The 11,374-nt window shown below is 37.6% G+C and overlaps 1 protein-coding gene across 1 annotated transcript; it reads left to right on the top strand.

Annotated features, from left to right (window-relative positions):
• Nucleotides 1-4,359: 4,359 nt before the first annotated feature.
• Nucleotides 4,360-6,228, top strand: LOC110767560 (SNARE associated Golgi protein family). Its single transcript, XM_088247280.1, has 2 exons — nucleotides 4,360-4,818; nucleotides 5,671-6,228. The coding sequence occupies exons 1-2, from the start codon at nucleotides 4,514-4,516 to the stop codon at nucleotides 6,134-6,136; spliced, it is 771 nt and encodes a 256-aa protein (XP_088103406.1). The 5' UTR covers nucleotides 4,360-4,513; the 3' UTR covers nucleotides 6,137-6,228.
• Nucleotides 6,229-11,374: the final 5,146 nt, after the last annotated feature.

The following is an 11,374-nucleotide window of genomic DNA, read 5'->3' as shown; positions in this document are numbered from 1 at the left end:
AAAAATACACCGAAAATTCCTAAGAACTTCTTGTGACATTCTCTACACCCTCAAACTATAAAAGTACAATTTTCACTTATAAAAATGTAAAGTGATAATGAAAACTCAAATTTATTTCTAAACAATATAAAACACTAGTTAATGTTTTGTAACTTAACACTCATGTTCTTTGATCCAAGATGTGAAATCATAATTTTGGACCTCCATAATCGAGGATGATGTTGTGAGGAGTTTATAGCAATTTTCGGTGTATTTTTTTTAAATTTTTTTTATGAAGATAAACTTGAAAAAGTAATCAAAATGACATGTGGAGTAGTATTGTTACGCCACCTATTGGAAACACTGATGGCGCCACCTTTAGCTTCAGTCACGTGTTGCCCTATACTATTTAATATTATTTTTCTTGAATTTACTTCTAAAATTCATAATTAATTAATTAAAAATCCAAAAAATACACCGAAAATTCATAGGAACTCCTTGTCTACACCCTCAAGATTTGAAAGTATAATTTTAACTTATAATTAAAAATATGAAAAATATGCCCACAAAAAGCGACGTGCTCCTTACGACAATGTCTTCGATATTAGAGTTCTAAAAATCATAATTCAACATATTTGAATTCATGGTAATCATTGGATCAATGAAACAAAATTGTGATGTTATAAAACATTAAGTATGGTTTTGGTTTGTTTATAAACAAATTAATGTTATAAAACTTTAGTTTCTATTACTTTTTTGTTTACCTTAAAACATTCAAAAAATAAAAATAAAAATCAGAAGAACACTCATTCTGAAACCTCAACGATGTACCAATCTTCCGAAGCGTTCTCTTCAATTTATTATTAATTTTCTATACTATAACTTCCAATATTCATAAGGTTTATTTACTGTAGTACCCCTTGAAACTTTGGTCAAATCTCACTTTGTTCCCCGAAAGTTAAAATGATCCACTTAACCCCCTTGACCACTGTTTTGTATTCCACTTTACCCCCTACCGTCAACTCCATCTAAAAATCTATTAAAATTGCTGACATTGCAAGGATATTTTAGTCATTTCCAACACATGAGTTATTTACCCACCAATATGATAAGGCAAAGTGGACCCCACATCCAACATGGAAAAAAAAAAACTAATAAAAAATTTAAAAAATCAATTTTACACAATAATTACACAATAAACAAAATTGAAAAAATCAATTACCCAACCTAATCAACCCAACCCTTTGACCCAAAAACAAAAAATCAACCCAACCCTAGTCATTTTCCCCTCATTCGTTGGCTATCTTCAGCATCAAAGGCACGCCGCCTTCTTCGATGATGAGCTTGTTACACCTTTCGTTATCTCTGACCAACGACACCAAAGAAGTTGCCGCATCTGCGAGGCTCCTCTGCAGACAAAGTGTAGGGTTCGCGATCTGTTCCCATATCAAACACAACATGGGCTCGTTGGCAGCGATCCGAGGGAGAACAAGGTACTCGTTGTCGCGGTCGTCGAGGGGTGTGGAGACGCGGAGGAGCCACGACACTTTGTCGATGGATTTCTAGAGCAGATGCGAGATCTTGCGGAACGCGGTGGCGGGGATAATGATGAAGATGCGCTTCATGAGGTCATTGGCGAGGGTTTGCTTGGTCTCATCGATGCAGTGCGTGGGGCTCTTGTAGAGCTCGTGGCTGGAGAAGGAGGCCAGCAAGCTTCTCCGTCTTGGATTTGAGCTCAGCGCTGTTTTTCTTGAATGAACGTACCTCATTGACTAGGAAGGGAGAAAGAGGAGCTGGGGAAGTGAGGGGCGGGGAGTGGCTGGGGTTGGGTTGGTACTGTTAAGGGAGTTTGGGAAATTGATTTTGTCATTTTGTAATTATGGTATGTAATTGATTTTTTTCATTTTTTAAAAGCAAATAAATTTTTTATTAGTTTTTTGGTCCATGCTGGATGTGGAATCTACTTTGCCTTATCAGATTTGTGGGTAAATAACCCGTGTATTGAAAATGACTAAAATATCTTTGCCACATCTGCAATTTTAACAAATTTTTGGATAGAGTTAACGGTAGGGGTGAAGTGGAACACAAAACCGGGAGCGGATCCGCTGTTCCCAAATTGGTGTCCCCTTCATGTCCCCTCTCTAATTTGCTGACACGTATCAACTAACATAACAGGGAGTTAACTTTTTTATTTGACAATTTTAACAATTAAAAAAAATTAAAAACTGCCCAAATAACCCAGTAGCCAACGAGCGTCGTCTTCCTTGCAAAACCCAGCCATACCCACTCTCCTCCCTCATAATCTCTACATCTTCTCCACCATCAACTCTCAAACGCTTGCAAAACCCAATTCTCCTCCCTCCTAACCTCTATTTGGAAATTGCAGCACCATTTTTCTCAAACCTTCAGCTTCATTTGCACTGCATCGGCAGTCCAGTCAGCTTGTTGGCGTTCTACCTCCATAGGCCGACTCCACTATTTCCCTCATTGGCCAGTCTAAGAAGCCTGGCGTCACCTGTAAGTTGTGCTAAATTAATTTGATTAGGCATGACTGAAATTTTGGGGTTTTTCATGTGTTTGGCTATCTTTGAAGAATTTGTGAATTAAAGGGTTAATTGGAGTTTAATCTACTACTGTTATGACATAGAGATTTAGTTATTTGGAGTTTAACGATATTAATGAGGTGATGGTTTTGCTCTGTCGCCAACAACCTTCAAGAGGCAGAGGACCCATCACCTTGGATGCTTTTGCTCATACTCTTTCATAGCTTCCCATACCAACAAGCTTTGATGCCATCAAAAACACCAGTTTAATGTGCAGATATTATGGGGGAGGAGAGTGGGTATGGCTGGGTTTTGCAAGGAAGACGACGCTCGTTGGCTATTGGGTTATTTGGGCAGTTTTAAATCTTTTTTAATTGTTAAAATTGTCAAATAAAAAAGTTAACAGAGTTAACTCCCTGTTATGTTAGTTGACACGTGTCAGCAAATTATAGAGAGGACATGGAGGGGACACCAATTTGGGGACAGCGGATCCGCTCCCCACAAAATCATGGTCAAGGTGGTTAAGTGGGTCATTTTAATTTTCGGGGGGCAAATTGAGATTTGACCAAAATTTCAAGAGTACTACAGTAGATAAACCTATTCATAATAAATACATAGCAATCCATACAAACATCGAGTGAATTATTATTGAAGTATTATTGCCATTTTATTGGCCCATTAGCGAACCTGGTTTTGAATAAAGAATTACTTTTAATTATACACAGGATAAAATTTTGGTGTATATTCCAAATTTTTAATTAAAAAATATTATGAATTTGTAAACTGGAATGAAAAATAATAAAGAGGTATTCATGGCTCGTGCACTTGAGTTTATTTTATCTTTAAAAAAAAAACTCCATAAAATGGTATTTATTTATAACACATTAACAAATACCCAGTATAGTTTTTAATTCTATATGAATTAACCGATCATTTATCTATATATATAAAGCAAAAGGCAGAGAATGGTGAAACATTCAAAATACCAGAAAATGCCCTTGGTTAATGCAAACATTAAGAATTGAAATTATTAATTAAATGAGGATAATATGGTAAATTCACACTTTTCATATTAAAAAATTTAAAATTAAAAGAAAATTCAGATAATGAATCCTATTTTTATGGAACACAACTATCCATTCTCTTTTTTAATTCTAAAATAAATTTAAATTTTTTTTAAAAAAAAGGCCTCTCGCAAGCGCGGAAGCGCGTGCGGAGAGGCTAGTTAATTTAATAATGTATTTAGAAAAGTTAAAAAAGAAGCATTCAACACCCCCAGCCCCTCCCAACCCTCTATCTTCCAGACAGCCATACTTCCACTCCTCACCTCGCCACAACCACCCATCCCCAACCCAGTGCCCCAACCCTAATCTTATTAGTACACCCACCCCCACATTGAATCACGTGATGCTTCCGCTCTTACTTCTTATGTCTTTAGAGTTCTTCCAGAGCAACTTGTATTGGCTCCGTATACCTTGTCCCAAACCCAGAAAGAATGCTTCTTGAAATTCCATTTAAAAAAAAATAGAATTATGAAATAGTACATGAATATTTCTTTGTAAAATTTGTAAATAAAAAATTAAAAGAAATATTAGAAAAAAAGGGGAGAAAATTCATCCATCCCATCCCATCCCCTATCCCCTGCTCCTTTCTCCCCTCCCTCCCCCCCGATTCTAACCACCCTAGCCTGCTCGCCACCCCTCCACCCCTCCACCACGACCACCCCACCCCACACCCACCTGAAACCCAACCTAGATTAAATTAAATTTTGTGTATGTCAGTCCAGTTAAAAGAAGAAAAAGAAAAGAGAGTGGGCCAAATATGACTAATCATCCTTTATGGCACAAATAGGCACATTAATAAAATACAGGGCCCATTACATGGATCCGGCCCATGAAGATCTATATGGGTATTCAACGCTGTAGCCCGTATGGTGAAACAGAAGAGAGAGACAGAGACAGAGAGGCAGAGACACAGAGAGAGAAAGAGACATGGGAAAGAGATGGTGGACGATAGGATTGGCGGTGGGGATAATTGGGATAGGAAGGGAGTTGACAAAGCTGTACGGATGGGACAAGGACGCTCTGCTGAAGGTGTTTGTTGAATTGTCTGATCGGCTGGGAGTATGGGCCATCCCGTTGTACGTGGCGATCCACACCCTCACTCTCGCTCTCTGCTTGCCCTATGCCATTTTCTTTGAGGCCGCCGCTTCTCTTCTCTTCGGCTTCTTCCCGGCTGTCCTCTGCGTCTTTGCCGCCAAGCTGCTCGGTGCTTCCCTCTCCTTTTGGATTGGCAGGTACTTCTTCAAATTCAATACTTGCCCTTTTCTTATCAACAGTATGCCAAATGATCTGGGGGCCATTAGAATCATTTTAATATAAAAGTGTAGGTATAACTGTTAGAATTTGGATTTTGAATCAAAGAGACACACAGGACAGGGACCATTTGTCAATTACTGTGAGATAAAGTTTTGTGCTTTTTGAAGTTTTTTTATAACAGGTGAAAGGTGAGAATTTTAATGAAAAATTACACATAAATCATCCCCACCACAACAATTTTAATTACCCTTTTCCCTTTTTAATGAATGCATGCCTGAAATGAAAGAGGTATAGTCAAGAACAGTTTACTCATACAGGTGTATGTTTCATGCTCTTCGGTAGAACTTGTTTCTGAAATGAGAATATTTGGATGGATGAGTTACAGCATGAGAAAGAATAAAGTATGAAAAGTATGGTTTTGTGAGACTAGTAGAGGTGAATCTAAGGCTCTATCAGAGGATTAGATAGAGTTAATGATTGTTATCTTGTAAGTTGAGTCAACATATGTCTAGAACTAGAAGTGTGATTTAAACTTTTTGAGTGAAAGAAAAGTTTTTTTTAATTTTGATTTAGATGAGGGCTTCTGCAGAAGAATTAACCTAGGTACCTGTAATGCGGAATGCATAGTACCTGTATCAAATACCGTTCATAATATGATACACTAAACTAGTAACCTATGAGCAGCATTGCTTGCAACATTTTACATATATGACAACTCCAATTGACCCTGTGCCAATTTGTTATGATTAATGCTCTGTTGATTAGGTTGCGGTTCGTGTGCGTGTTCAATAATTGCTTTTAGGAATGCTTTAGTGTTGTGGATTCTGCAGGTTAATATTCAAGAGCTCAAGTTCTGCAATGGAGTGGGTCCAGAGGAATAAGTACTTCGCTGTCCTCTCCAGAGGAGTTGAGCGAGATGGTTGGAGATTTGTTCTACTTGCCCGCTTCTCGCCAATGCCCTCCTATATCATAAATTATGCCCTTGCTGCAACAAGAGTTCGGTTTGTTGTGGATTTTCTGCTTCCAACAGTTATTGGCTGCATGCCTATGATTTTACAGAACACATCGATTGGCAGTTTGGCTGGTGCTGCTGTTTCTTCAGCATCTGGCTCTCAGAAATCTCAAATTTGGTCATATCTTTTTCCTGTACTAGGAATTGGCTCTAGCATTCTTATTTCCTTGAGAATTAAGAAGTACTCTACTGAAAATTTAGTGACTGAATCCCCTACCAGTGAGCATATTAATGATTCTAGTAACATTGCTGATTCTAACAAGGACCTGAAAAAGGGTGAATAATAGATTTGTTAACCCTAAAACTCCAAAGAATGGTTGTATCTTCTCCAATTGATGGAATTTTTGCAATTGAGACTCCTTCTTGTTATATACAATCGTTGTTGTTGTTGAATGGTGTGCTATTTATTGTTTCCCAGGCAGGAGGGGGCCCTAGGCCCGGAAGGAGACTCCAGCGCACAAGATCCAGCCCGGGCAAGGTGTGGGACCCACAAGCCCGGGCAAGCCCACGGGGAGATCTGGCCCGTCTCCTTGCCTTTGGGCTGCTGACGTCAGGTTGGCGTCAGCGCAAGAATTTCAAAAAAAATTTACCGTTGGCGTGTGCATAGCTGCCAAAAACAAACAGCTACAAGCCACGTGGCTTCTCCTGGAGCCTTCGATCCAAAAATCTTATCAAATCCAACGACTGTCTATTTTTTGGCTTAAAAAAATCGGAAAAATTTGTAAAAAATATTTTAAAAATTCTGGAAATTTTTTCTACAAATACCTACTAATAATATTTGCTTTCCACACCAAAACTTCATACAAACTCATATATGTCTAATTTTTTTCACTTTCCACACAAAATTTTATACTAAATTTCATTTGTATAAAAATACAAATGGCCTCTTTCATCGAAGTCTGAGCCGCGTGGACAACCGTGTAAGATATTTTGTTGTGTGAGTATTGAGCTAAAGTTGGTCATTGCCGGATCACGGGCAATGAGATGAAGTCCTCTCATATGTGGAGAAAAATTCCAAAGCATTGGCGTATCTTCTTCAAGTGATGGAATTTTTGAAGTTGAGACTCCTCCTTGTTGTTATATACAATCTTTGTTGTTGTTGAATGATGTGCTATTTATTGTTTCCCAGGCAGGAGGGGGCCCTAGGCCCGGAAGGAGACTCCAGCGCGCAAGATCCAGCTCGGGCAAGGCGTGGGACCCATGAGCCCGGGCAAGCCCATGGGGAGATCTGGCCCGTCTCCTTGCCTTTGGGCTGTTGACGTCAGGCTGGCGTCAGCGCAAGAATTTCAAATTTGTTTTACCGTTGGCGCATGCACAGTTGCCAAAAACCAACGGCTACAAGCCACGTGGCTTCTCCTGGAGCCTTCGATCCAAAAATCTTATCAAATCCAACGGCTGTCCATTTTTTGGCTAAAAAATTTGTAAAAAATATCAACAAAATTTGGAAACTTTTTCTATAAATATTTACCAATATTATTCACTTTCCACACCAAATCTTCATACAAATTCATCTCCTTTTAATATTTTTCACTTTCCACACAAAGTTTTTTACTACTAAATTCCATTTGTGTAAAAATACAAATGGCCTCTTCCATCGAAGTCGGAGGTGCGTGGACAACCGTGGAAGATATTTTGTTGTGTGAGTGTTGAGTCAAAGTTGGTCATTGCCCGTGATCGGGCAATGAGATGAAGTCATCTCATATGTGGAGAAAAAATCATGAAGAATTTCGTGAAAGATCGGGTTCAGCTCGTATAGAAATGGCCTTGGCTAGTCGGTGGAAAATTTTGAATAAAGAGTTAGGCAAATGGAGAGATGCTTTGGCAAATGGAGAGATGCTTTGGCAAAAGCGAGGGAGAACATTCGAAGCGGTCAAAATCTTGGTGACGAGGTATATTTCTAAATGCCGTTTTATTCAATTTAATGTCACTTTATATATATATATATATATATATATATTCTAATTTATGTTAATTCAATTATTTTCATTAATTTGTATTCTCATTTTAATTAAATTTAGTGCTCTCATAATTTTTTTATTTGTATAATTTATTCACCTACGTTAATTTTCTTTTGAGTTTATGATTAATTTATTAATTTCAATTTGCATCCATTCATTAATCTATTTGATTAATTATTTCTTTATTTTTTATTTTTAGTTGCCCAAGTCATATTCCAAGTCAATTATTTGGTCATCCTCCTTATCATCTTCCGTAACTAATTAGTTCTTTCTTCTTCCAAATTCTTCACTCTCATTAAATACACAAGCCAAGTCTTCAAGTCATTAAATATACATAAGCCAAACCCAACTCTAAGTCTTCCGTCTATTACTAGTTAAAAGTCCTTTTGAATTTAGTTCTTCTAGATTCTAGGCCCTAGTCCCCTTCTCCTATTACTAGTTAAAAGTCCTTTTGAATTTAGTTCTTCTAGATTCTAGGCCCTAGTCCCCTTCTGGTATCAGAGCCGTAAGAGTTGAAAGAGTTGAGTCTAAGTCTGCTACTCATATCGCCCAAGTGGCTGATTTAAGTTTTCTGAGTTAGCAAGTCTCCCAAGTTTCTTTTAATTTAGTTAGCCTCCAAAGTTTCTTCCAAGTCTACTCCTAGTTATCTAGTTCCTTAGGTTCCCCTCTCTCAAAAGTCCGTAAGGTGAGACCTTTTTACCAAACAGTAAGTCCCAGGTAGAGGCATGAGCGGTTAGGCACGAGAAGGTGAGAGAGAGAGTAGCCCATAGGTTCTTAGGTACCTTAGAGTCAGTCTTAGGAGTTACCCAAGAGTCTTTCTATTTTAAAAGTCATGTAAGAGTCTTTCTAATTTAGTTAATTTAAATTTTTCACATAAGCAAAATGAGTCGTTTATTTAGAACCAATTCAATTAATTCTTCTAGTTCTAGAACCAGTCTAGGCCCAGTTCCAGATATAGTTAATGAAGAAGTTTTAGAATTTGAGTCTTCTAGTTCAGAATTACATTGTAATGATTGGAATATACCCAAAGTCCCTAATAAAGAAATTTATAAGCAAAAATGGTCAATTAATGCATTCAAGCAAACTACGCATATTAAGACAGTAGAACAAGTCTATGCCTTAGGAAAAGAACATGAAACATGCCAATTACTTAATCTTGATGCTATTAAAAAACATAGGCAAGAAGGCAATAATTTTCTACATATAGGATTAGTTCAAGTTGCTGTTAAGCCCTTAACTAAATTAGGACTTAAATCTGCAATTTTATTAAGTTTAAGAGATGCTAGATTTAAAGATTTCGAAGAAGGAGTTTTAGGAATCATTGAGTCAAGTCTATGCCATGGTCCAGTACATTTTGATTGTTATCCAGATTTTACTGTAAGCCTTAGTGATCCGCATATTTTGAAAGTTTTAACTTTAACTATTAAAACACACGGTTATAATGTTTTACCAGGTAACCAACCTTTAGCTTTAATTTATAGAATTTATTACAAAGTCACAGGCACCAACATTAATTTTCAAGCCTTAAGCAAAAGCCCAAAAAATCTAACGCTTTTAATTCAGAGTCATACCCAAAATGCTAATATTACAGTTCCCAAAATGATTAGGTGGTCAGATGTCAATTTACCCAAAGAATGGTTTTTAACCACTGAATGCCCCCCTAAGCCAGTCCAACGTAGTTTAAATGATTTAGATTATATTCAACCTTATTTAGATGGTACGGTTAAAATTAGTTTTGATAGGCCAATTAAGTCAACAGTTCAATTAGAACAAATACCTACGCCTAGTCAATCCTTTAAGTTTCCAACAAGACATTCGTCTGCAGAGTCTTCTTCGATTACAGAACGAGATTTAGAAGCCGACAAAGCCTTAATTGATTTTAAAATTAATGAATTAAGAAAAGCCAAACAGGTTGTCCAACCAAGCTACAAAGCCCCTACTGCACCTCCTGAGCCAATACAGCCTACGTCACCTACTAGGTCAGATGCCCAAGATTCTACTTTTGATGTTTATAATTGTGATGCCCAATTAAGAGTCCTTAATAAGCCATTTAAAATTCATTGGTCAAAATTAGATGCCCATTTCCAAGCCCCTGAAAATGCCGAAAGAAAAGCCAAGTATCATGATTCTTTCCCCCAAGCTCAAAGAAAAGAAATTTTCAATGAGTGGAAAGAATATCTCAAAGCCACTAGGTCCGAGTCACCTTATTTAGATTTCGTAGAAGCCAAATATCTAAGTCAAAAGTTAGTTACTTTAACCCAGGAAAAATGGGAAAAAGCCGATAATACTAAAGTTGTCAGTACTCACCCCCCAGTTGAAGCCATAGTAATCAATCATAGGAATGCCAAAATTACTGCAAGCCCTTACAAAGTTGCTGAGTCAAAAGATGAACCAATCAAAAAGGTCATAAAACAAAATAATTATGCCAACACAAGCCTAATAGTAATAGGTAAACAATTAGATAAGATAGAAACAAAAGTTGATAAGTTAATTCCACAAGAAGTTACCCTTAAGCCAAAGAAAGAAAAGCCTTTAGTTCACTTTAACCTAAAGCCTAAGTCTGCACTTAAAGTCAGTCCAACAATGCGTAAAATAGAGGAAATGTTTCAGGAATTAACCCCAGTTAAATGATCGGTTCATAATTGTATATCATTTTGTACCCTTCTAGCTTATGATTTGGTTATGTTTTTGAGTTAAACTTGTGCTTTTAATCCTTTTTGTGTTTATCTTTCAACTTTAGGTAACAATGATGGCTTTGGATATGAAATGATGTAATCCATGTATGTTAAAGCCTGATTTGGATAAAGGGATGAAGAGCTTAAAAGACAAACTCATTTTGGCTACAGCCCCCTGCCAGTCCAGTTCCGTAGGTCATATTGCAAGCTTTGTTTCAGCAACCTACACAGCTCGGATGAGGCAGCATGCTTCATGAAAGTTGTTCCAATGGGTCTGTACTATTACATATCCAAAATTCAGCCCCATTGGATAAATATGGAGTCTGTTACCTAGCAAACACAGAGCCATGCTCAGGATGGATTTTATCAGCGCGCAAAATGAGTTAGCAATTTGTTTTGGCCTTAACTTCCTCCTCCGACCTTGGATTGGCCCAAATGATATATGGCTGGAAAGAAGACATTCTGAACTTCAAGTTTGAGTGCTTAAAGTCTTAATTTGCTTAAGGGAAGCCCAATTCGTAAGCCCATGAAGTTGCTGGTCATGCTGACCTCAGGATGAGCTATTGTTTCTGGTTGGAAGCTTGGTCATGGTGAGCTAGGCATGAGCTATTGAGCTGGTTGGAAGCTTGGTCATGGTGACATGAAGATGAGCTAGGGCTGCTGGTGGGATTTATTAGTGAAGTGCATCAACCAATTCAGATTTTATAATGCAAGTGTTGTATGCATTAGTGAAGTGCATCAACCAATTCATCTTTTATAATGCAAGTGTTGTATGCATTAGCCATATTGAATTCAGATTTATCACTCCCCTCTCCCTATAAATACCACATCCATTCCACATTCAAGACACAACAAATCCTGGGATTCACAACCCCACAATTCACTCCAA

Source organism: Prunus avium, chromosome 1 (assembly GCF_965620075.1).
Source record: "Prunus avium chromosome 1, drPruAviu1.hap1.1, whole genome shotgun sequence".
NCBI lineage: Eukaryota > Viridiplantae > Streptophyta > Magnoliopsida > Rosales > Rosaceae > Prunus > Prunus avium.
Note: the sequence above shows the minus strand (reverse complement) of the source record. Positions and strands in the feature narration are given on the sequence as shown.